General features: G+C 28.0%; 1 protein-coding gene across 4 annotated transcripts in view; it reads right to left on the bottom strand.

The window, feature by feature from the left end:
• Positions 1-25,784, bottom strand: part of LOC111640674 (peroxisome biogenesis factor 1-like) — a 53,853-nt gene extending 28,069 nt beyond the window's left edge. Inside the window, exons 1-9 of one of the 4 annotated variants that reach the window (XM_023386716.1) lie at positions 25,607-25,784; positions 20,033-20,113; positions 14,077-14,188; positions 8,659-9,437; positions 6,196-6,304; positions 5,191-5,407; positions 4,845-5,071; positions 1,259-1,429; positions 84-238 (exon numbers count right to left, since the gene is read on the bottom strand). In XM_023386716.1, the coding sequence (XP_023242484.1) occupies positions 84-238; positions 1,259-1,429; positions 4,845-5,071; positions 5,191-5,407; positions 6,196-6,304; positions 8,659-9,437; positions 14,077-14,188; positions 20,033-20,113; positions 25,607-25,738 (1,983 nt within the window). In that variant the 5' untranslated portion in view covers positions 25,739-25,784. Of the gene's footprint in view, positions 1-83; positions 239-1,258; positions 1,430-4,844; positions 5,072-5,190; positions 5,408-6,195; positions 6,305-8,658; positions 9,438-14,076; positions 14,189-18,903; positions 18,991-20,032; positions 20,114-25,606 lie in introns of those variants that run through there. The other 3 variants (XM_023386730.1, XM_023386723.1, XM_023386719.1) reach the window with 3 other exon arrangements.
• Between the last annotated feature and the right edge of the window lie 1,246 nt (positions 25,785-27,030).

Raw genomic sequence — 27,030 nt, 5'->3', positions numbered from 1 at the left:
TATAATTATATTTAAAATAATTATTTTATCATAAAAAATGTTTTATTTAATTATATATTATTTTAATAAATAACAATTCTTACTTTATTTGGAGTATTAATTTCTAAAGTAAGCTGAAAAATATGATTTCCTCTTGTAGAAGTTAACAGAGGATGAAGTGATTGAGGAGACTTAGCAGTAACAATAATACATATTTTAGATTCAGAAAATCTAATAAGTTCAATCAAATTTAAAAATGCTATAAAAATAAAAAATTAAAATATATTAAAATATTTATACATATTTTTTTAAAAGAAATGCAACTATTAATTTAAAACAAATAAAATGTCTAATATAAGTGAGAATATTTGAAAATTCTTGCTATATAAATTATTTTGCAAATAAAATTTAATATTGAATTTAAAGTATCTATTTACGTAAAAATAAATCTACTTTTACAGAATCAGAGATAAACAAATAATTCAATTGGTAAATTTTTTTCAAATGTATTTATTATTTTTTAACTGTGCCATTGCCAGAGGGATGTTTTTAACATTTTACATATTGAGGCGAATGAGTAGCTTCAAATGAAAGGTTGACTCCACCGTAGAACTGTTAATTTCCTCATTACATGCAAAGGGACAATGTGAGAAGATACTTATGTACTGTCTACTTTAATAAATTTTCTTAAATTTTGTAAAAAATTCAATCTTTCCTAACCAATCTCTAGATCAATAACATACCTAATAATCTCATAACATATCAATGAGTACAACAGACCATCTTATAATGAATTTTTTAAACTGACTGATCAATATTTACTTTTTTAACATTTTAGCTGACTTGAGATTTTTTTTTCCCAGATTTGGTATATACAGTATTACTCTCTCAAGTTATTAATTTAAAATCACCTGTCACTTATTACAGAAAAGTCATCAAGTATCATATTGATGACATCAAGATAATTTACTTTATTAAACTGGAATATGATAAAAATTAAAGTAGCCTTATTTATTTAGAAAATCATTTCTATCAAATTTTTTATAAGATTATTCACAGGTAATTGTCGTCAAATGTATGATTAAAATAAAAACTAAGAAATTAAATATTTGTATATTCACTAATAACTAAATATCTAATTTTATTAATAAAAAACAAATAACACTCAAATTATGATCTTTATAAATTAACATAGTTACTTAAAGAAATTAAAATTTGAAAAAGGAATAGAAAAAAATTATCTGGATCTTAGAACTAGATTATAAATTTTAAAACTTACTATTAACTATTTTATGATAGTGTAATCCATCTGTAGATCTTTCTTGTTCGGGATTTAATGGTGCAGGTGCAATTATATCAAAGTCATCAATTAGCAGTATTGAAGGTTGCCGATGAATTATTTCATTACATTCCTTCCTCCAGCTTTTCCAAATTACTTCAGCTCTTTTACCTACAATTTTAAAATTTTGAAGAAATTAACTGAAATTTATATTTTTATATATACAGTATTTGTCAAAGTTTAATTGGACTTGAATAAAAATTTATTAAAATAAAAAGTCATATCTACTACAGCAATAGATTTTGAATTTAAATTTCTTTCACTTAAAACTTTGAAAAATAAAACATTAAACATATCTCAAAAATACTCTTATAATTCTAAGAAATTTAAGTTCAGTAGAGCATTGATTATCCGACCCCCGATCAACCATCACATTGGTTAACTGACCGATGTGACAGTTGATCGGGACCGTGTTCTAGTTGGCAAATTCAAATGTCCGCTAGTGATGTGGTGCTACAATATTTGGCTATGTCTTGGCTACTTTAATATTTTAACGATATGAAACCATGCTTTAAAATTTTGTTGCTGCTTTTATTGTGTACAAAGCAGCTACTTTAATATTGTTTTTGCATGTTTTAGCTGGCAACACTGGCTCAACCATGAAAGGGAGCCAGTATTTAAACGAGGCTTAATTTTCTAATTTTTAACGATACAATAGCAACAATTATTATTTAAAAATAATTTTTGTTAGGCTTAACATTGATGAAAATTCAATGCGAAGTAGGTTAATAGCAATATACTAATATACTATACTAATAATGTATTTTTTCATATTTTTTGGTTATCTGTTTTTTTCAGTTATCCAACCAACCTCAGTCCTCAATTGAGTTAGATAATCGATGCTTTACTGTAATAAATTTATTAGCAGTAGGCTACACTGACAATCTGCTGCAAACATAATAAAATTTTAATATCAAGACCTTGAAAACAACCTATCAATCTGCCTTTATTATATTTGATCTGATGTAAATCCATAAAACTTGAGATAATTCAGTGAGTTTCTGAAATTTAATTTGTTTATTTTTTTGCATTTTTGGATCAAATTACAATAAAACAAACATAAAGATATTACTTTTGGCATTCCATGAATATTTTACATTAGAAAGAAGACAAAATTCAAAACTTAACATAAAATTATAGTTTTCTTTTGTTATGATGCTGATAATTTCACTATTTTATAATAAAAACTCACATCTGTGACCTAACTCATTCATTTTTTCATGTGCATGTATAACTTCACTTAAACCAGCATGCCAACATTCTCTGGGGTAAACATGCATGCTGGTTTTAACCATACAGAAATATCTGATTTCATAGTTTCCCTGGATAAACTGGCATGCTGGTCAATCCATAAAAATATGGTACAATGAATCCTGTTACTATTAATTAATTAGTTAGTTAACTTTTATTGATACAAGGCTACAATGGCCCTTTCATCATGCACCATGAAACAAGAATAGACCAAAATATATATGTATGTATATAAATAAATATTATAAAAGTATATAGTTGTAAATATAATAGATATATAACAATAAGAAAAATCTAAACAAAAACAATAGTAAGAAAACTGGACAAATGTTTAACAATAATAAAAAGTAAGTAACAAAGCTATGAAAAATTCTGGTTACTGAATTTTAATAAAAGGAAGACACCTGAATTAACTCATATTTAGGACTTTGAGTCTTATGACACAAGATTATTTGAAAGAAAATAATTAGCTTTAGTTACAAATTTGATATTCAAATTCAGTGAATAAAGAAATTAGCACATATTTTCACACAAATAAAATTATCAGAAAAAAGTATTATTTAATGTTGTAATTTCTGTATGTAAATATTAGTGCTGACTTACAACTTTCTAATCAACAACATATAACAACAGAAGCTGCTCTTCAGACAACAGCAGTACATCCTTGCTAACATGAACAAATTATTGCACATAATTGTTAGGATTGGTGAAAAATTAGGATTAGCAAAGATTATATAAATAAAAATGCAAGTCAAAAAGAAGTACAGACAAATATATGTCCAAAAATTTTTTATACTAAATTAAATGTGCACTAATATGTATTACAAGTACACTGTATATGTTTTACTTCAAACACAAATTATTTATCGTATTCATACAGACACTTGGCAAATCACAGAATTAAATTTTATTTAGTTGATTTTAATTCAAACACAAATTATTTATCGTATTCATACAGACACTTGGCAAATCACAGAATTAAATTTTATTTAGTTGATACGTGTTTCTTTCTTACACGTTTCGGGCATTTCTTGTCCCTCTTCAACCAACTAAAATAAAAGTTCACAAGTTACAACATTATAAACAAACGAACATATAAGGTTATGTTATTTTAAAAACATACCTTTTTTGATGAGTTTAAACAATTTTAAAATTTCTTCCATACACTTAAAACCTTTATGATAATACTTAAATACTTTTTGATGAGTTTAAGCAATTTTAAAATTTCTGCCATACACTTAAAATCACGTTTAAATTGATTTAACAATTAAAATTTACATACTAGTCTTTCGTATTTCGCTGACCTTTCTTCCCCCTTTTTTCCTCCCTAGTGTAAGAAAGAAACACGTATCAACTAAATAAAATTTAATTCTGTGATTTGCCAAGTGTCTGTATGATTACGATAAATAATTTGTGTTTGAATTGAAATAAATTACTGACACGGTTTCAAAAATACCAAAGTATATATGTATTAAATACATATATAGTATATATTAATTTTACATATTTGTCATGTATTTTAAAAATAAACTATGCTTTCTGTTTTTAGTTAGGAATATATAACAGAATAAATAAATAAAACAAGAAATTGTGACATCGTCGCAATGCTGGATTGCAATTTTTAATCATATTTTAAAATTATTTAATTTAAAATATATGCTCTCCACCTCAAATTAGTAGTGGCTTGCCGATGTACAGTACATTATACTTTTCCTTCAAGATTAGAGTTGTGCCAGTCATCTAATACCTTTCACAGAAAAATTTTTGAATTGAAATAAGATGGCTCTTGGTTTGCATCAGAAGTTTGTATATAGTTAATTGTGGCCTACTGCCCCTAAGATTTCCATATCTAGTCTTGTCTTTTATATATCTAACACCGTTCTTGAGATTAAGGAAAGACAGACGGATGGACGGGCAACAGTGGAAATTTATAGGTCTACAATTTTTTCAAATTGCAGCCAAATTAGTTTGAATTCAATGAAATTCAGATTACAAAGATTAGCATTGTATTTATACAGATGGAAATTACTAGTTTCAATCATTTGTAATTTTTCTATGTCATAGAAATTATGCATGAAATACATATCAGATGTCATGTAAAATAGCTATAAAATTGATGTCATTTTGACTGAAATTACATATTTAACTAATAAATATTCTTTATTAAGAATATTCGGGAATATTGCTTGCAAATCCTTAAAGGTTACAGAGTATTGTTGAAAAACCTGCTTTATAAAACACAATTCAGAAATATAACTAAAAAAATATATAGTACCTTGTAGTTTTCTACATGATATTATATGATGATAAACATAATATGGTGATTTTGATATCTTCTGAATTAAGTTTTGAGCTAATGAACTTTTTCCTGTACCTCTTGGACCACATATCAATAATACTGGAGTAGAGAAATATTTGGGTAGAATTGAGTCAGCTAAAGGTGAGAGATTCAACCAAAGTTCAAGAAATGATGCTCCTTTAGTTGATAATGTATTTATTCCACTAAAAAACAAAATATTTTGTATATTATAATCTGCAATATAGTAAATAATTAAATGTATAGAAACAATTTTAAAATTTCCAAACTATCAAAAACTTCATGAAATACATTAACAACTTACCCAAGTTTGATGAAATCGGTATCAGCAAAATCTTGATCAATAATTTTTAAGTTTTGGCAAGGCAATTTTATTCCATTTATTTTAATTGGCTGCATAATTTCATTAGCTAAAGTAATTTTTGATAACATATATGGATCAATGACACCATATGGCTGTTGACCATTTACTTCTGAAGAATTTTTAAATGATGCTTTTATAATAAAATCAGCATCAATACCTGATGATAAAAATTATAAATTTATTTTTTAAATTATCTTTATATTTATAGTTTATATTTTCCAATTTCTATTTATCTTCAAACAAATAAGACATTGAAAAAATTTTTAAAAACATATGATTAAACAATTTTTAACAATATTAATATTAAATATTGAATTTTCTAATAAGAAACAGAAAATATAAATATATATAAATTTTTGGACACTGTAGTGTCCAAAAATTTACTACACAATGGAAAAAATTTAAGCAAAATTTTAATAAAAATGTATTATTTAAAATTTATTAAAAATTTCTAATAAAAATCTTATGTATAAGTTTAAATCACAAATTTCTCACTGCACAGTATCATTTTTGACACCCTGTACTTATAAAAAAAAAAACAGTTATAGTCGTTTTAATTGTATGAGCTATATAATTTATTAATTTAAAATAAAACTATCATATACATTTTATGATCAGAATTGTTCAATAAATAGTTATATATATTAGTTTGCCCAACTATCAATTTACATTTAGGAAGACAACTTCTTAATCTGATTTATCTAGAAGAAAATACCAGGAAGCAATTCACATTTAGTAATAAGAAATCTTCCTCCTAAATGTAAATTGTAATATTTTCTTCTAGATAAATCAGATCTACTTGATTACACTTTTCTAAGTTTTCAATTGCACATTTCATAAAATTATTGTAACTAGGAAACTAAAACCATTGTTATGATTGTAAATCAATATATACAATATAATTAATACTTTGAATAGTCAATTTTAACTTACTTATACACTTACCAGTTTCTGTTGGAAGACTGATGAAAGTATTATTGCAAAACACAAATGGTTGACTCAATTTGCGCATGTTTTCACACCACTGATTTTTATATTTCTCAAAATCACCTGACTTTAAATACAAATTTTTATATTAATTACAATTCATATTTAGTATTTTTAAAAAATTATATATTTGTGATTGTAAATTACATACTTATACAATAAATTATTTAAATTGCAATACACAATCAATATTTTAAAATTAATGGAATGAAAAATTATCATTTCACTTTTTTTATACATATATTTTTAATAATTTTCAAAATATACCATCAATCATTAACATTTATAAAAATTTGATGATGATTATTACATTGGACAGAATTCCACATTTTTCTGCTATTTAAATCTTTTAGCTAACACACTTGTTCACATAATTTATTTTTATATATTGAGTTTAACATAACATTGTGCACATTTTATTTTTTATAGAGAATCATTATTACTTTCTATGTAGTATTCATTCTAACTTAAACTGCATTCCATCAAATAAGTAACTACTGACTGAATAAAATTTGACTTAATTTCCCAGTAATTAAAAATAAAACACATGTTATTTCATTTATGTTATTTTACCATGGATATTTTTAAGTTGATTTTTACAGCACCTGACTAAAAGCAAAATCGAAAATTCATACATGTAAATAAATTGCCATTTTGTACTTATAAAAAAAATTCTGATTAAAATTTGCCTTTAAATTAGCTTGACTAATAAAAATATTTGCTTCTCTACTTTCCATGTTTTCCAGTTTTTCAATTTTTATTAGGATTATTGTGAGAGACTGGACCTGACAAATTTTGAGAGAAAATTTGTTTTTGTCTTTCAAAATAAATGGGTTCAAAAAACAATTTTTTTTGATTTTATTACCGGAGAATGATCGCATCTCTTCTCTGAAGTTGTTTCCTTTCCCAGGGAACTCGTCAAATGTGTCACTGGGAACTAAGAGCAAAAATTCCCGATTGGTGAAAAAGGATAATGTGATTTGGAGGTATAAAAGGAGTGACTCAAGAACAAGGGGTCATCGAGAGTTCACAAGAGCATCAATCAAGTTTCCTGAAAAACAAGAGGTATCGTATCAAGGATTTCATACTCTGTGTATTTTGACACCTTCAAACTCCCTGGATTATTATACCCTTCAGTTTTCCCTTGGTTTGACCACTGTCCAAGGAAAAGAAAAATTAAGTCCTTCCCAACTTCTCCAACTGACTGAATGACCAACCAACTGAACCAATGAACAATCAACAAACGACTGAAAAGTCAGCAATCTGGAATCGCACAATTAAGTGCATCAAATGTATATATACCAACTTGCGGTTTCTTGCAAACTCTCTCTCTCTCTCAACCGTTATTCAACAGCATATAGCTATGTATTCATTTTTTGTTGAATTAAATCAGTTATTTTAGTTGTTAACCTTGTATCCGAGTGATTCACTTCCGATCCATCTTTCAATCCTCCTCCATCCTAAATCCAATAGTCTGCGCACGTGACCACTTGCACAAATTCTGAAGTTGCGGCTGTAAAGGTTTCTGTGTCTCACCTGAAGACACAGTGGTGTCAGTCCTGACGAGACACTAAAGAGGTGCCAACCCTCTGGACACATTATCATAAGTTCTTATAACTTTTCAGTATAACACATTACACAATTTTTAAAAATTTCAAAACTTTCATATAATTTAAAACATGTACTCTTAATTATAAGAAACTCTTGATGATAACTTTTAAAACTTTTACTGATATTGTTCAAATTCAAAATTCTAAAAACAACAACTGTACAAGTAAACCGGAATTATACATGCAGAGAATCACACCTAAACACAAAATTTCCAGTAAGTTTTGTATAAGATACATCACAACTTGTTCAAACTGATTTGAAACTTTTGAAAATTAGAACACAGCTAAATTCTATATATAGAACAGTTATTTCGTTTTACATTTCCTGAAGAGAGCTGATAAAGTAGTGGCCGAAAACATTTGAATACTGAATTTGGGTGTTTCTTTGCTGGAAATTTTGCATTTAGGTGTGATTCTCTGCACTTGAAATTCTGTAAGTAGACTTATTACTCAGGTTTTAATGTATTGGATAAGGTTTATATTTTGATTTTGCCGGGATTTGGAATGATTTCGCATATTGTTAGTCATCATATGGGGAAGAGGGAGCCTTTCGGTTCTTTGGGTATGGTTTATGCTATGGTTGCTATTGGTGGATTAGGTTTTATTGTTTGGGCTCATACTTTATATAAGAAACGTGTTAATTTATGAATATTTAATAGTTCTAACGTTTATTTTTCAAAATAATAAATAAACTCACTAAACAAAACTCCACTAAAATCCGATACATTACTAAACACCAACTAATGCCATATGTCATCGGGCTAGATAATGGCTATAATACTAATAAATTACAAAATAACTTGATACTCACCAAACTCACTGAATTTGAAACAGAAACAAAATTAATTTCTTCTGGTAATGAAGGCTCCCAATTTATACTCTGAAGATGAATTTTACTTGAAATTTCCAATCCTAATGCTTTTCTTAATGAATTTGGGACAACAATATAATTTGTTTGCAAAATTGTATTCAGTTCTTTTTTAAAGCATCTGTTGCATGAAATTTCATAATCATTAAATGTAATAACTTGAACTATAGTTGAATTAAACTTAAAATCATCATCATTCTTTTTCTTTTTATCTTTTTGAAATGAACTATTATTCATTTTTTCATCATCATTTTCTGTAGGTGACAAACATTTTCTTATATTGGCTACAAAACAGTCCAATTCAACATTGATAACAGACGAACCAATATATAATATCGATGAATGAACTAAATTCTTCATTTTATCTAATATTTTGGAATGTGTCTTGCAATCTGAATAGAAACTTTCTAAAGGTATTACACGAGCTATTAAATCAATAGGATCTTTAGAAATAAAATTATTCTTGTTTTTATTATATACAACTGCAGAAGAAAGATCAAAATCTAATGAGGTTTTCATTAACTCATTATTTTCAGTTTTATCAAAACTGCTTTCATTATAGTTTATAATTCTTGTCAGAATACTAAAAATGCTTCTTGTTTTCTGCTCCGTACATGAAGATTTATCAGAAGTATAAATTTCTGATCCAAATTTCTTGGCTTTGATGTCAAATCGTGTATCTGTGACTAATTTCACTGGAACGGTGTCAGGATAAGTTTGAACTAAAACAAATGAAAATCATTTTAGGATTTCAAGACATTTTTATTTATTTGTTATCATTATATTATAATGAGATATCTTAATACTAGAATAGTAAAATATTAATTATAACAAAATTTTTTCATGTTTCATCACTTTAGATGTATCTTTAAACAAAAGTGCCATCTTAACATACTGTAATGTATTAAACATCTATCCTCAGAATCAATGTAAATGAAATTTGTAAAAACAACAACACTGTCTGATCTGATGGCATAAAATTAAAAAAAAAAAAATATATATATATATATATATAACTCTTTCCACCCTGTGGACATCAAGAGGTCACAAAGGATAGTTGGGTGTTGAGATTGAGCCCAACATATCTAGATGGACAATTCTCCAAAAAATTGTGGAGTTCATTGACTAGTCTGGATTTGATCCTGAGTCCCCAAAGCAATTGGCTGCCACATCTTTTACTTAAGCTAAAAACTGATATGTGTATTAATTCCACCATTTCATCAATAGTTTAAATCTGCAGATTAAACAAAAAAAAGCTTCAAAACATTTTCGTGATAATTCGTAAGCCTCCTAAAAATTACAAGTCCTAAAAAGTGTGAGTTATAATTTTTGATTTATAATACAGTAGTACCTCAGGATACGAATGCTTCAGCATATGAAATTTTCAGGATATGACATGAAATTCGAACATATTTTTGCTCCACAGTACGAACAAACACTCACTCTACAACGTTACATTAGTTCGCAGCACCACTGCCATGATCACGTGTTCCTTCTGTTTCTTGGTCTTAGTCCGCGTGTTTGCTTCATTGTGGAAGGATCTTGCTCGATAAAGGAAATCTTGAGGTATTGTCAAAAAGTGACTGATTTTACTGAAAAGAAACATCCCAAAAAGGTTCACACTGGCCGTATTGCTGCTCAGTTTAATGACATTTGCCTAATTCATTTTAGAAACATTTTAAAAAGTAGGCAAAGCCAAACTTCTTTGGATAGATATTTTACCAAGTAACCTCTATCCAGTGAAAGTGCTGGTAGAAGTGAAGGAAAGAAAGCAAAAAGCAGTGAATAAAAATAAAAAAAATAAAACAGAAAAGATAAAAAAAATCAGTGGTAAGTTATTGTTACATTATGTTATGTAAGTTAAGTTTTAGTATCATTTCCCTTCTCCCTCTCCTCCACCACCAGTTTATACCTCTACCGTCATCTATCCTCAAAGGTAAAGTGCAAATAAAACTACATTTTTTTATCAATTATTATGATTATTTAAATATTTACAACTACAAAATGCATTTTTCAGTGTTTTCCTTACTAAAGTTATTTTTTTCAATGTACTGCTTAGCTTTAACTTGAGTGTGTTTTTCATGTTGGAATGGATTATTTGGTTTTACATGTAATCGTATGGGAAAAAATGATTCACATTACGACATTTTCATGATATGATCTCAGTTTTGAAACAGATTAATTTTGTATCCTGAGGTACTACTGTATTGACTACTTTTTGTGGTGACTACAGATGCAATTTATTAAACATGATCTAAATTTCAAACAGTATTGTTGCTTGTTTTTTCTTAAAATATCATCAATGGGGATTTCAAATTTATCATTTGCAAAACATTATAGAAAATCATATGTATTTAGTGTATGAATAAAACACAAAATAAAATTTAATTTACATTTGTGTTAAATTATTTTTAATACAAATAATGTACACTAATATTTTAATGTAATAAAATTTTATTTTAATGAAAATAATTTCATCATTTCTATTATTTTGTTACACTGATATAATATTTTGACCATACAAAAAGTATAATCACAGCATTTACATCAGTGTGTATAAACTGAATTTGATTCACTTTTAAAGACACTTCTATACATTATCTCCTAATTAGCAAGTACTATTACTTGAACTGTAGATGATAAATTTATAATAAACTCATAATTATAATTTACAACTATAAATCTTAGTACAATAAGTTTCTATGCCACATATTATATATAAAATTATTTTCCAAACACAAATTATATCCATACCAGTTTAAAAATCACTTATAAAATATTAAAAGAAAAAAACTATTACAAAATTATTTCAGTTTCAAGTCAGATTTTTTCAATAAAAATCTAACTTGAAACTATGAAATAAATTTTGTATATATCATAACAGAAAATAAAATTGAAATGTATATTCGCCCAAAAACCAATTCTCAGTCTTAATACAAATTAATATAATAATCATTTTTTACAATTATAAATAACAGCCCAAAAAAACTACTTTTTTCTAAAGTTTATATCTTTATTATCTTAGTAATTTTGAGTTCTTACAATCCATTTTCAGGGATACTAAAACATAATGAGCAATTATTTATTGTGACATCGTCACAATGCCAGGTTGCAATTTTTAATCCTATTTTAAATTTATTTAATTTAAAATACATACTCTCCACCTCAAATTATTAGTAGTCTCTTGTCCCTATACATCATACTTTTCCTTTAACAATAGAGTCATGCTGGTCATCTATTAACTGCTTTCAAGGGAAAAGTTTTGAATTGAAATAACATGACTTCCAGTTTGTGTCAAATGTTTGCAATAGTTAATCGGAGCCTCCTGTCCCTAAGGTTTCGATATCTGATCTTGGATTTCATCCATCTAACTCTATTCTCAAGATTAAGGAAAGACAACAGATAGACAACAGTGGGAATTTATGTCTGAGATTTTTTCAAATTGCAGCTCAAAAACAAACTAATCTTCTAACACAGAAAAACTGTTCTTTTTCCCTTCTAAGCCTTTCCTAAAAAGATTAAATAAATCCCAGCTGTAGTCCAGAAGTCATTTTTATTTCTTATTTCCCTCCTCTTCCAACCCCACCTCTTACACCTGTAATTTTTCCTTTTTATCTCCCAAACAACCATTTCCATGCAATTGGTAAACTATCAGTTATTAATAATAGTTTATTTTAAATCTTCATTGCTAGCCAGATTGCCAAGGCAGTCAAGACATCAGCCTACTAATCTTGAGACATGGGATCAAACCTAGTGGGTTGTAAAACCCCAGAACTGTCCTGGATTATGCTGGTCCCTGTCACTCTCTATCCAGCAAACCCATTGTGGGTCTGGTCAAACCTATGATGGACTTGAAAAATGGCCCTCTCAGTAGCCACAAGATGGAAAAAGTTAGAAAAATGGCCCTCTCAGTAGCCACAAGTTGGAAAAAGTTAAAATAAATGAATGCTTTCATAATAACCATTTGGCATTTTCTCCCTCTCTTAACTCTTCTATAACCTTTGCCTCCTCCCACATAACACATATGTTTCTTATATTCTTCCTGCACAAGCATCATTGTAATGTTACTTGTTCCTTTTTTATGCTTTTTCAATCTTTTCATGAGAATTTTCATAACTTCTCTTCATTTAAAGGCACACTATATAATTTCATCTTTTCACTATCTTCTTTCTTTTCTTCATTCTGCCAGACTTTAAAATCAACCTATTTCTTTCAAATACAACATTGTCAACAATTTAACTGTCTCTTTTTCTATCTGCTCTTCCAAATCACTTATCCTATTTATAAAATGCATCATCATTCTTCCACTATTATCTTCTCTTTTTCCAAATTTATTCTCCTCAATTCTTCTATCATATTCTCCTGAAATCTTCCTAAATAAAATCATATTAATTTCAGTCTTCTGGCTATTTCACATTTCATCTATCTTGTTATTTCTTTTGTCTGTCATTATATTAAATGCTCTATTTACCAGTGTAGTAAATGACTTTTTTATACTTTAATAACAACTCTTTCAAATTCATAAGCACATATATAAGTTTAAAGATCTCTTTCCTGTATACCCAAGTTTGGACACTGCTACTAACTTTTTATACGATACATTAAGAAAATGTATCCTTTTCTTCAATTTCTGTTGTTAACACATATTCTAAACTCTACTGAAAGCATCCTAATAAATTCCTCCAAATTTTTCCCCTTTTCAAATCAGAAGTGGAATTAAGTTCATGGTAAGGTACATGTCTATGTACCTTTCCATAAACTTAATCCTACTTCTAACCTTCTCAAAAATTTTTTCCTCAACTATCATTTACTATAATTTTGGCCACTGGTCCCATTATTAGAGACCCAATGGGTACTGCTCTATTCTGTTTGTAAAATCTGTTATTAAACTCAAAATATGCAATATGAATAACTAAGTACAGCAAATTCTGACAAATTTGTAAAATACATAACTGCATACTCTTTCTGTCTTTCCAAAAAAAATCCTTAGTAAAGAAAAGCCAATTCCTATCTTTGGCAGATTTCTTTAAAAAGAAAGAAAAAAAAAAAAAGCACGCTTGGAAAATATAAATTTGAAGTGAAAGATTTGGTGGATTTTATTAATAAAATCAAAAGTATAGAGATGAATGAAGCGATTCAAAATCCAAACGTTAGTGACACTAGACTTTGAGTCTCTACACTAATCTAGAGACAAGGAACCAGCTTTTCTGGAATCAAAAATAAATTCATGTATAACTACAGGGTTTTTACTTTCCTTTTAAAATTTTTAAAATAAATTTAATATATTTCTCTGATGTAAAAATAATAATAATTGGATATTATTACCGTAGAAGTGTTAGTAAATAAAAAACTAATACTTACTAACTTTTACAAATATCAAATATTTGTTTATCCAAATTGGAAAAACCTGATCCTTCCATATAATTTTAATTTGATTCATAATGTTGTCTTCAAGATAAGTATTATTTAATTCCTATAAAATACAAATATTAAAATTTATTTCCATTCTTAGATTTTCTTTAACTTAAAAACATGTTCAGTTTAAGAAAATAATATATAATATTAAATAACAATAAATAAAATTTTTGGTGCTGTAACTTTTAAAACAATACTCTAATTGCAAAAATCAAAATTTGTTCTTCTTACCAAATTTATATATTTTCTACAAACAAAATATAACTTATTATACGATAGTAATTTTAAAAGCATACAACATTTTTATGAAATTACATTTGATTTTTGTTTTTTTTTACATATTCTGAACTTAAATTCATAAAAATTAAAGCTATAAATTTATTATAAAAACTAGAAATTCCCCCCTCAAGTATGATGGAATACTTTTTATGAAAAAGTAGAGATTGAAACTAACAAGTTTGTTAGACATTACTTCCAATTCAATAATAAAATTTACATGGTCACTATAGAAATGTTTTTTAAGAAGTTTGTTATAGAAGTGACATGATGCAGCTATCTTTTTTTTAAAGTTTAAATTTAATGAAGTAAGTTTAAAATATGACCTTTGCCAAAATATTTAAAACTGCAACTTAAGGGAAATTCTGTCGTCAAGCATGAACTAAATGAGGTCACTGATGTCACTGCAACATAATGTCATCGCCTAACCAAAATCGATAAAATGTTTATTCTATAACTAATATTTTAGCAAAATAAGTAACCTATACTTTCCGTTAGAACATAAAATGTATATAACTAAAAGTTCATCTGGACCAGACAAAAATTGCAGGAGTTATAAGGACATACACATACACACAGACATGAATAATGGCTTTTATATCATTAATTGTTTATTTTTACTTTTTGTCATATTACATGTTATAATTTACATATATGATAAGATGTCAATGAAATAAAATGTTTTATAAGTTTAAATAAAAACAATACAAATAAAAGTTAAAAGAAATTTCTAGTTTTAATTTAGCTCTAGTTTTGATAAAACATAAATCCATGGTTTTAATTCTGTTTTTAATTAATATTTTAATAAATTACTTACTATCTATAATAAGCATTATAAATATCATCTTCAATTAATGATATAGGTCAACTACATCAATTTTAAAGTGCTATTTTGTTATTTTCATACTATCATCATCACAGGCAGCTTATATCAATAAAATGATTCCTCTAACTATTAGTAAATTGAATTTTATATGGGTTCATTCCTATACCATGTGTCCTATTTTAGTTAAATTTTAAACCCCCCTCCCATTGGTGGTTCTTTATTTATTTATTTATTGGTGGGATTTTATTGGGTCAACTCCCCAAAAAACATCACATGGAAATTTTTCAAAACCTCCCATTTTGAAAAAGTCATATATTCCTTCAAAACAAAAATACAACAGGAAAACAAGCAATTATTTATTGTGACATCGTCAAAATGTCAGGCTGCAATTTTTCATGATATTTTTAAATTATTTAGTTTAATATATATGCTCTCCACCTCAAATTAGTACTGAAATGTCTTGCCTCTGTACATCATACTTTTCTGTTAGCAATGGAGTTGTGCTAGTTATCTATCTAACTCCTTTTGAAAGAAAGTTTTTGAATTAAAATAATGTGACTTCTAGTTTGCATTGGAAGTATGTGTATAATTAATTGGGGTCTCCTTGTCCTAAAGTTTTCTATATCTGGTCTTAACTTTCATGTATCTAATTCTGTTCTCAAGATTAAGGACAGATGACAGTGGGATTTTATTGGGTATACAATTTTTTCAAATTGCAGCCAAATAAAATTTAGTAACAAGCTACAATATACAGCTTGGAATATATATATATATATATCTGACCATTGAAATATAAAATTAAATTCCATAAGTATATTAATTTTAATGCCCATGAGTTATCCTTTTTCCCTTGATTCAAGACACATTGAAGCTCATATGGGAAAAAGGATAACTCATTGGGTCTTGAATCAACGAAAATTGATTCAAGACACATTGAAGCTCATATGGGAAAAATGAATCAATGAAAATTGATTCAAGACCCAATGAAAAAATTCAGCAACAAGTTGCATAACTTCCTGGCAAAAGTATTTAAAATTGTGTGTGGTGCTATCTGTTATGATATTTTATTATAAAAAACTTTTTTAATTATATTATATTATTAATTATAAAATGGAAAAAAGTTTAATTTTGAGAGTGGAGATTAGTTTTATAAAAAGTTGTAAATGATGATGAAAAAATCTTCGTTAAGTCAAAATCCCACTTCAGATACAATACATGATCCCCTTTAGCTCCCACCCCTTGATCTTTAACCACCGAAATTTTATAGTATCAATTCCCTAATATACAAATCTCCCTGCAAAATTTCTGAAATTTTCAACAAAAGGAATTATTAAGCTTCAAAAAGGATGAAGAAAATTGTGCCCCCACACAAACATTCATACATACAGAAAATAAACCCAAATTTGTTTGCATTTTTCAACATTTCACAGTCCCCAGAATCCAAAACTGTAAAAATCTTGGGAGGATTATTTTTTCCAATGCCATACTTTCCCCCTGTTATATAACAGCTAGGAAAGTAAAAATCTACACACAGAGCAAGACTGAATGAGAACATAGACATCACCAAATGTGACAAATTAAAGAGGAATACATTGACAACTTGCAAAAACCATTACTTTGTTGGCTAAAAAATTACATTTTGAGAGTGGTTGTTAAAATCTTCAGATACACTATCCAGGCTTTTTGTATTTGCAAAAATGCACAAACTAGATACTCTAATGAGACCTATAGTGGACAAAGTCAGGTTACCCACCTGTTTTTTGGAGAAAAAGGTACATAATCCACCTGACAAACACCTGAAGGAATATACATCCTACATTACAGGGGATGAAGACGCGAGACTACTTCATTGTATTGCCCAAGTGTGAAGAGGGTAAGAAAAAGGGATTTAAGAGGAGAGGCGAAGGTGAAAAGTAAAGCAAGATAGAAAAGAGGATGAAGAGGGAAGTCCCATGAGCATCTGCATCAGTATTTTATTGAAAAAACCAAAACATACAATATATACAATAAAGTACAAAATATGAATGCACATACAGAGACGGCTCCTAATTTGGGCCGAATACAAATAAGTTGGCGCTGAAGTTTGCACCCAGTAATTAAAAGTCATTGCTACTAGAAATTATATCCAGTCCTTTTTTGGATTTCTTCTTTTTGTCTTTGGTAATCGGACAGCCTCTGTCCATAGAGTTGTGTTGATGATTATTGAGCTTTCTGCAGACACAATTAATACACTTTGCAGTTTTCTCTTTCTTCTCACAGTCCTTATAAAGATGGTCCTCTCTGCAGTGAGTGCAGATGCAGTTTTTTAGGTTGCATTCTTTCGCAAAATGGCCGTAATCTAAACACCTGCAGCATTGTTTAACTTGAGAAAATTCATAGACTGGGCACCTTGTCCACTGTATATTGAGTTTTCGTTCTATTTTAATTGCCTCTACAATCTATGGTGTAGCCTCAAACACCCATATCTGATAATCTATATTCCTCTGCTTTATTGGAAACTTTATTTGGAAACCCTCAGAGAAATCTTTTTTCATCATTTTGTTCGTAAATGAAGTCTGCAATTTTTTCTTTTTCGACTGATTTTGGTACTGATGCTATTTTCATCAAAGGCAGTTTTCTTTTTGCTCTTGTTGCTTTTAACTCAGAGATCTTTTCCACCACTTGTAAGAATGTCACTAAGTTTGCATAACTACACATGTTTGCTGCTACTCCTTCATCTTTGATCATTCTTAATTTTCTAACTCCTATTCCTAAATTTCTTAGTTGAATTCTCTTTATTAATAACTCTCTCATTTGTTCCAATGTACTATCAGTTTTGACACTATACACCCAAGCCATGTAACTCAGTGGTTCTAATTTGTTCGCCGTTCTAATCTCTCTTTCGTTCCATTTTGTTATTTCGCTATATAATGGAGTTATTCCCTTTTCTCTGATTAGAGGTTCAGCAGTTATGGTTTTATTCATGTCATTGACTACTAGTGTGAGATATGGAGCAGCAGTTATAACATCACTACAGCTCTGTCAAAGAATATCATATGATGCCTAATGCCCCATGCACAACCATATCACATGTATCACCAAAAAAAATCACTAGATATTTGATTAGAGACAAACTGTCAAAACAATGAAGAGATAAAGAGTGATAATAAGTTTCATTATTTAGGAACTACTGTCTACTGAAAAAACTGCCTACTCAAGCCTGATAAGTATGCACAAAAGATTTAAAAAAAAAAAACAAAACACATTTTTTCAATGTGCCAAATGAAACCAGGTCTTTGTATAGAGAAAGATTTCAACAAAATATTATCATAAACACATTATTTTTATAGGTTTTAATAACACTTTCAATTATTTTGTATTATTTTTTCTGTGATTAAATATTCTATTCTTTGACACCATAATTTATTTTCAGACTTATTTCAGGTACTAACTATTTATCATTTACATCTCTCTAATTTCTGGCACCATAAAAGCAATTTTATATTTTACAAGGCAACTTGTAGGTATTGTCTGGTAAAAAAAAAAACCAACTATAATTTAACTATTATTTGGCAGCCGATGTGTTAATAAGTTGTTTATAAGTACATTTTTAAACAAAGTAATTTGACAATAGTGACTGCATTATTGATCATGTCAAAACTTTAAAGCAATTAAAATATTATCTTACTTACTATAATTTCCAAATCCTTAGGAGAAGTAACCAAAAATGCTTCTTCACATGATGATACATTTTTAATACAGTTAACACTAACCTGAAAAGAAATTATACATTTCTTTNTCTTTTCCACCACTTGTAAGAATGTCACTAAGTTTGCATAACTACACATGTTTGCTGCTACTCCTTCATCTTTGATCATTCTTAATTTTCTAACTCCTATTCCTAAATTTCTTAGTTGAATTCTCTTTATTAATAACTCTCTCATTTGTTCCAATGTACTATCAGTTTTGACACTATATACCCAAGCCATGTAACTCAGTGGTTCTAATTTGTTCGCCGTTCTAATCTCTCTTTCGTTCCATTTTGTTATTTCGCTATATAATGGAGTTATTCCCTTTTCTCTGATTAGAGGTTCAGCAGTTATGGTTTTATTCATGTCATTGACTACTAGTGTGAGATATGGAGCAGCAGTTATAACATCACTACAGCTCTGTCAAAGAATATCATATGATGCCTAATGCCCCATGCACAACCATATCACATGTATCACCAAAAAAAATCACTAGATATTTGATTAGAGACAAACTGTCAAAACAATGAAGAGATAAAGAGTGATAATAAGTTTCATTATTTAGGAACTACTGTCTACTGAAAAAACTGCCTACTCAAGCCTGATAAGTATGCACAAAAGATTTAAAAAAAAAAAACAAAACACATTTTTTCAATGTGCCAAATGAAACCAGGTCTTTGTATAGAGAAAGATTTCAACAAAATATTATCATAAACACATTATTTTTATAGGTTTTAATAACACTTTCAATTATTTTGTATTATTTTTTCTGTGATTAAATATTCTATTCTTTGACACCATAATTTATTTTCAGACTTATTTCAGGTACTAACTATTTATCATTTACATCTCTCTAATTTCTGGCACCATAAAAGCAATTTTATATTTTACAAGGCAACTTGTAGGTATTGTCTGGTAAAAAAAAAACCAACTATAATTTAACTATTATTTGGCAGCCGATGTGTTAATAAGTTGTTTATAAGTACATTTTTAAACAAAGTAATTTGACAATAGTGACTGCATTATTGATCATGTCAAAACTTTAAAGCAATTAAAATATTATCTTACTTACTATAATTTCCAAATCCTTAGGAGAAGTAACCAAAAATGCTTCTTCACATGATGATACATTTTTAATACAGTTAACACTAACCTGAAAAGAAATTATACATTTCTTTATTAATAAATAAAAATATTTATTTTCTAATAATAATTTATGATTATTTCAAAAGTTTTTGGATTGTCATAAAAGCAAGCATTTCAAAATATGAGAGAATTATAAAGCATCTAATAATCCAACACATTAACTCATTATTTTCAATTAAGAGATAATATAAATTTTAAAAAATTAGTATCATTGCATTAGATAAATGATTCTGGAACCATGGTCCCTATTCCTCCAGAGATTTGCAAGATTCTTGTCAGGGGTCCACAGTCCCATTTTCTAAAAATGCTTTTATTTTATTACTTTAACTAATATTTTAAAATACTAGTTAAAGCTATATTAAGCATTAAATTAAATGTAATAAATTTTGTATATTAAAATGTTATATTTTAATAACTTTTGGAAAATAAAAAATAGCTGGTTCTTTTTATTAAGTTTTATAATTTATCCTATTATTTTAACAAAATTTTTTAAATTAACACAACTAAAAATCATCTAAAAACAATATAAGATGCATCAGATGCTTATTGTTGTTGTTTATTAATTAATGATAAAGGCTTACAGCCAAAAATAATGGTCTGTCAAAATATATCTTTTATAAAAGAGTTTGTGATCTTTTATGTTTCAAATATAGATCAAATATAAGTTGAAGTTTTGGAACCACTGCATTAGAACATATGATCTATATTTTTCTAAATAGTATTTTTGAATTTTTAAAATATATATGAAGCACACAGTTTCAAAATCAGCAAAAAGAATGTTTCAATCTCTGTTTCAAACTGGAAAAAGTGACTTGAACAATTTTGAAACTACATAAGTCTTATCTATACTCCTTGTGTATTGTTTTTAAGTTTTTTATTTATGCTTTTTAATATCTTTTTTAATAAATTCACTAAAGTCTAAACGTTTACCAGAGATAACAGATAAAACTTTAAGATTTTGAAACAGTGTAGCAGTATATTTAAAATAGTAAGAGAGATTGAAAAGATTTAAATGTGTTAATTTTGATATTATTTGTTAGTTAAAAAGTCATTTAATAAATTGTAGTGAATTCTTGATAATTTGCTGTTGAAGAGACAAATATTGTTAAACAAATTAAGTAACTTTACAAAATAATTTTTACTTAAATGATAAAAAGATTCAATTATTGAACAACATCTAATATATAATTGAGACGGGTTGATAATAATAATAATAATCAGCGCAGAGCCCAAACGGTTAGGAGTTGAAAGTTGAAATTTGGTACACAGTTAGGGTACGTCACGAAAACGCACACTAAGNGTGTTAAGTAACAATGGAAGTGCTAAGTAACAATGGAAGTGTTAAGTAATAATGAAAGTTTTAAGTAACAATGGAAGTGTCAACAATGGAAATGTTACGTAACAATGGAATTGTTCAGAGAAAGCGACGTGCAATACTCAGATGCAGTTTTTTCGTTTTTGCGGGAAATCAAACATATTTTTAGACCCATCTAAAAATTCTCTAATTAGTCTGGAAACAAGGGGAACCAATTCTTGCATTCTGTGAAAACGGGTAAGGTTGACTGTAACGTAATAATCTTTATCTTAGTTATCGTTACTTTTGCACGAGCAACGCCGGGCTTACCTGCTAGTTATTAATAAGAGAAGAAAAAGGTGCAAATAGAAAAAATTTGACAATATTTTGATATTTTCAAATATCTTCTTCTCTTGTTTTATTTTTTTATAATATTTATAGTTTTCAATTTATTATTATAGATTATCAAACATACAATAATGCTTTTATATCTTTTATGAACTTTATCAAAATTCATGTTATCATTCATGTCACGAGAAAATACAAATAATATTACAATAATTTTATCTTTTCATAAGTGCTCACCTGACTATCATGTTATCAAGATAAAAGAATATACATTTTTTTAGTGACAATCAAATAGTTTTTATTATAGATTCTCTGATCTCTGCAATATGATTCACATTTTTGTTACTTTCCCAGCTCTATATATAACAGAGGGAAAGTATAGCAATTGGTCAAAAAATGACCCAGCAAAATTTTTACAATTTTGAACTGGAAAGATCTTGAAATGTCAACAAATGCAAAAAAAAATTTGAGAGTTTTTTCTGTATGTATATATGTATGGATGGTTGTGAAAGTGTGTGTGAGGGTGGCATGATTTTGGTCACTCACTTTAAAGTTTAATAACTCCCATTCTTATTGTCAAAAATTTCTGAAATTTTGTAAGGAGGTGTATGTATTAGAGGCATCATTGCTATTAAATTTTGGTGGTTAAAAGTTGAGGGATGGAGAGATATAAGGTGGTCATGTCTCATATTTCGAATAAGATTAGACTTAATGAAGATTTTCCTCATTATTAACATTTACAACTTTTTATAAAATTCATCTCTACCCTCAAAATTAAGCTTTTTGCCATTTTATAATAATTAATTATATAAAAAGTATTTAATAAAATATCATAACAGATGGCACTACACACATTTTTAAATGTTGCCAGGAAAGTTAAGTAACTTGTTGCTAGATTTTTTCTGGTTTGGAATAAAAATTTTTTTATTACTGCTATAAGTTAGTGTAGTAATTTAGTAAAAAAATATTTTTCACTCTATATTATTCAAAAAAGGAATCCAGTTTCACCCAACTTTATATGTTGCAACTAATTCAGTTTCAATTAAAGATAATACTTTCTTATAACAAAGAGGATTATTTTTTAGACACTAAAAAATGATATAATAAAAAATGATATAATATTGTGTACAAAAGAAATAAGTTATTTATTATATTAAACCAAGAGTTAGATTCTATAACAATCTAAGAGAGCTTAAAAATGTAATGAATAATGCAATTTTACAAATTAAAAGATAGACACTGTATTTCATTCATACTTATGCTTAACATTGCATATCATAAATTAAAATAAGATAAAATCTCACAAGTAAAATAATGAAAATATTTTAGTGAATACTGATTTAATATTCTGACATAAATCCAAAGAATGCAAGCTTAGTTTTCATTCATATCAAAATACATTTGTATATACAAATTCTAGTTCTTTTTCAGGATAAATATATTATTGAGAAGACTGTGTCTTGTTTATAAAATTGCGCTGCCATCAACGGGTACATACATACCTTAGAGGTATGAAGGAGTACTGTACATGTCAGGAGTTGCAACTTGGCACAGAGTATTAGGTGCCCAAATCATGCGCAGATAAAAAAACCAGACTTGTAGTTATTCAGGGGACCGAGAACCAAGTAAAAAAAAAATACAAAATTGCAACATTCTTTCTACAAACAGGCACTAGTGTGAGATTTGCGCACGTATTGCTCATTGGGAAGCTGGAAATGCAAATGTTGTGAAATTGAATTCTGACAAACGAATCTTTGAAAAAACCCATTTGCATGTCCCATGTTATTCCCGAATATCTCTGGTCGTGACATGCTGACCTTGACCGGTTGACCCAAGATATCTCGTTTCAGCATTGGAATGTTTTTGAAACTAGATGGTGCGAGTCATTATAATTTTATATTATAAAAACTAACTTCTGAAATATAATTTTTTTTTTCTTTTTACATTTATTAATATATTTATTTTGTTTGTGCAAAATAAAAAAATAAATTCGGACGATACAATAGTCACAATTATTTTTTTCAAAAACGGGAAATTTTTATTAGGCATCGACAAAAATTCAACCCAAGGCAACATGCAATGAAGAAAAATTTTGATATTGGATAGGTTAATTTCACCGAAAATGCATCGTGGACAACCTTGTAGCCATGGCCAAGACCAGCAAAGTTTGAACAATTGCACTCAAAACCAGCGATACCAAAGAAGATTGGAGAATAAGAACAAGATCCACCATCAGTGTCGAAGTGATCTCGCTTAGTAGTGAGTCTCCGAGACATAGTCTTGTCCCAAATATTACCTTACTGTTTTACTTGTCTTTAAGTTATTTCCAGGTTTATAAGCGTGATGAAATGTTTATTAATAAAATCAATCAAAAATTATTTCATAAAACTAATCAAGTCCAATTTAATGTAAACTGCATTACAAATTTTTAATAAAAAATTATTTCAAAAAACATTTTCACCTTTATAATGCTAACACTTCCTTGTTGTTAGAATTAAGAAAGATATTTGTGTTTTGTCTCCAAATCAGAAAAATGTAGATGTTAAGATCATTAGAAAAGTAAATTTCTTAATATGTAAATAGAATTTGCTTGAACATATATTATTTTTCAAATTAAGTCATACTAAATATTTTTAAAAATTTCTACATGTATTATATTTAATATTGGACTTAATTCTTATGTTTTAAGCAATTTGAAGTACAAGATCCTTTCAAAATACTAAGCACAAACAGTACTTACTTCAAATAAACTAACCCAGCNATGACATAATGGATGCCATAGGCAATATCAGCTTCGCTTGGCAAGAATTAACTGATAAATGCAAAAAACAAAGTGTGGAAGAAGTTATGACTGAAGGTATCCAAGAATTCTCAATGAGAAGAGCCTATCGCTGTATCATTAGGTTGACCAACCTCAACCTAATCGATACAGCAGGACTAGGAAATGTAGATAAACAGGATATTGAGGAGTCACCACAGGTTTCTGGTGAGAGTCTTATCAACAACGACCTTCAAGAACTGGGAGAACAAGGAATCCATGTAGAACTGGAAAATAGAGATTCTGAAAACGAAGAACCCAAACAATTTCTCTACAGATTTCCTTAGTAAAAGTTTGGTAATGATAACTGAAATCATTGATGAAATTGTAGCAAATGATCCAGATTTTGAAAGGAGTGCAAAAGCAAAACAAGGCATTTTGGACGTAATCTTTTGCTACCGGGATTTGCTTAAGGAAAGAAAAAGTGACAAATGAAACATCACAACTTTATTGCAAAAAAACCAAGAATTTCAGAAAAGTCAGGACCTTCGTCACAAAAAATGAACTATTAATACAGAAAAAATGGACTAATGAATATATTATTATACATTTCTGTGTGCATATTTTTGTACGTTATTTAACATATATTATTATACAAATTAATATAAAAATAACTTAAAATTAAAGTAAAATTTTTTTATTTTCAGTCACGTGTTCCCCTATCTCTATTTACTCTATGTTAAAATGACCTCGTTTAACACTGTTTCGCTTAGCGCTTGTCATCTAGGAATGCATCCCCCGCATTTAAGCAGGGTCTTACTGTATATGCTTATTTTCTTCCTTAATTATTTGTATTTAAAATTTTGTTCCATTTATTTATATTCGAATTTGTTTTACCTGACAATGGCGAATAAATTTGGCTGAAAACATTTGTTGCATTTTTATTAAATTTCTCAGCAACATAAGGTGTTGTGTCTTGAACTACTTGCTTCTTATTCCAATATATTCATTTTAAAAGTAATGTATTTACTGATTAAAAAAATACAAAAATAACTAATGGTTGATTAACAACTAATAATTAGTAGTAAAGTGATAGTTACAGGATATTCATTAAATCCGATTTCCTTGGCATAGCGATCATTTATTTCAATTTCATTTTCATCCTTTGAATAAGTTCTGCCATCCCAATTGAAATATCCTATTCTGTCATTATATTCCAATTTAAATGTCATATCCTGTAAAACAAAATTAAATATTTTAAGTAAAAATAAAATGTAAACAACCAAAAAACCTAATTATTATGTAAATATTACTAGAATATTGTGCAACTTTGTGGTGTCACAACAGAATTGAGATAGAGCCAGAAAGAAAGAAGCAATCCCTGCACCTACTAGGCACAGATGAGGCAATCCTGACAAATGTAGACAGATGAACTTTGCACTTGCCATCTCAACAGAAGCTATGAACCTGCCAGCCACAAGACAGACAATCCTTTTACCTGTTGGCCAGGAACAAAGAGATGACTCTTGCATTTGCCAACATAAAGAGGTGATCTGAGAACAAAGCAATCACCATTGATTGCTTTGTTCTTCTGTTTTGTTCGTTTCTCACACCTATTTTTCATTAGGTGCACACAACAATATTTTTATTTTTGACCACTAGGCCTAAATCTCATTAGGCACACTCAGTCAAATCAGAGACAGCAGACATTGTTACTTTAATACCTCTGTACATTGAAAACGAAGTCACGGATTCATATTTTTTACATTTAAATGGACCTTCATTACATATTTGGATTCCTAATCATAATTAACAAAGTTTCATCAAAATCAACCAATTAAATTTTGAGAATAAGCTCAATTCTGTAAGCAACATAGAAGAGGCTTCACTAATGCTCTACCTCAATTAAAGTTTATAAAATTTTTCTCATAAGTCTAAATATTGTATATTAAATTCTACAGTGCAAGTAATCTTTCTTTACATTTGAGAGTACAAGAATTTTTCCATAACTATTAAATATATGCATAATTATTTCTAAGTTCTTCTACTGAATGAAAAAAGTTACATGTTATTTTCTTGGATCTTAACAATTTTATATAAACCATTAATTATTTCAAAAGTTTACATTCAAAATTTGCAATTACAAATTAAAAATATAGCATCTTCATTCAAAATTCCTGTTCAAAAACAATATAGGAAGTAATTGTTTATGTTTTGAAGACTTATTTTAAAGAAAAAAAACAATTACTATCACAATTAAAATGTAAACAGGTTACATTTTAATTTTTACGTGATCTTCATTAATGTTAAATGTTTCTGTCTGTTGATGTATTTGATCAGCAACCTGTTGTTTGATAAGTTCAAGTGTTGTTTGTGGGATAAGGTGGTTGTGTATAATTGTTCTTTTTTAATCAACAACCCTTTGTTCGGTGACAGTGAGGTGAGGATATTGTTGTGTGAATCTTTGGTGTAGTTGTTGTCCGAATGCTGTCATGTTTGTTTCAAGTCTTGTGATGGTGTAGTA

Source organism: Centruroides sculpturatus, unplaced genomic scaffold (assembly GCF_000671375.1).
Source record: "Centruroides sculpturatus isolate CEXI.00-Female unplaced genomic scaffold, Cexi_2.0 scaffold163, whole genome shotgun sequence".
Taxonomy (NCBI): domain Eukaryota; kingdom Metazoa; phylum Arthropoda; class Arachnida; order Scorpiones; family Buthidae; genus Centruroides; species Centruroides sculpturatus.
This window is presented reverse-complemented; position numbering and strand designations above follow the sequence as displayed.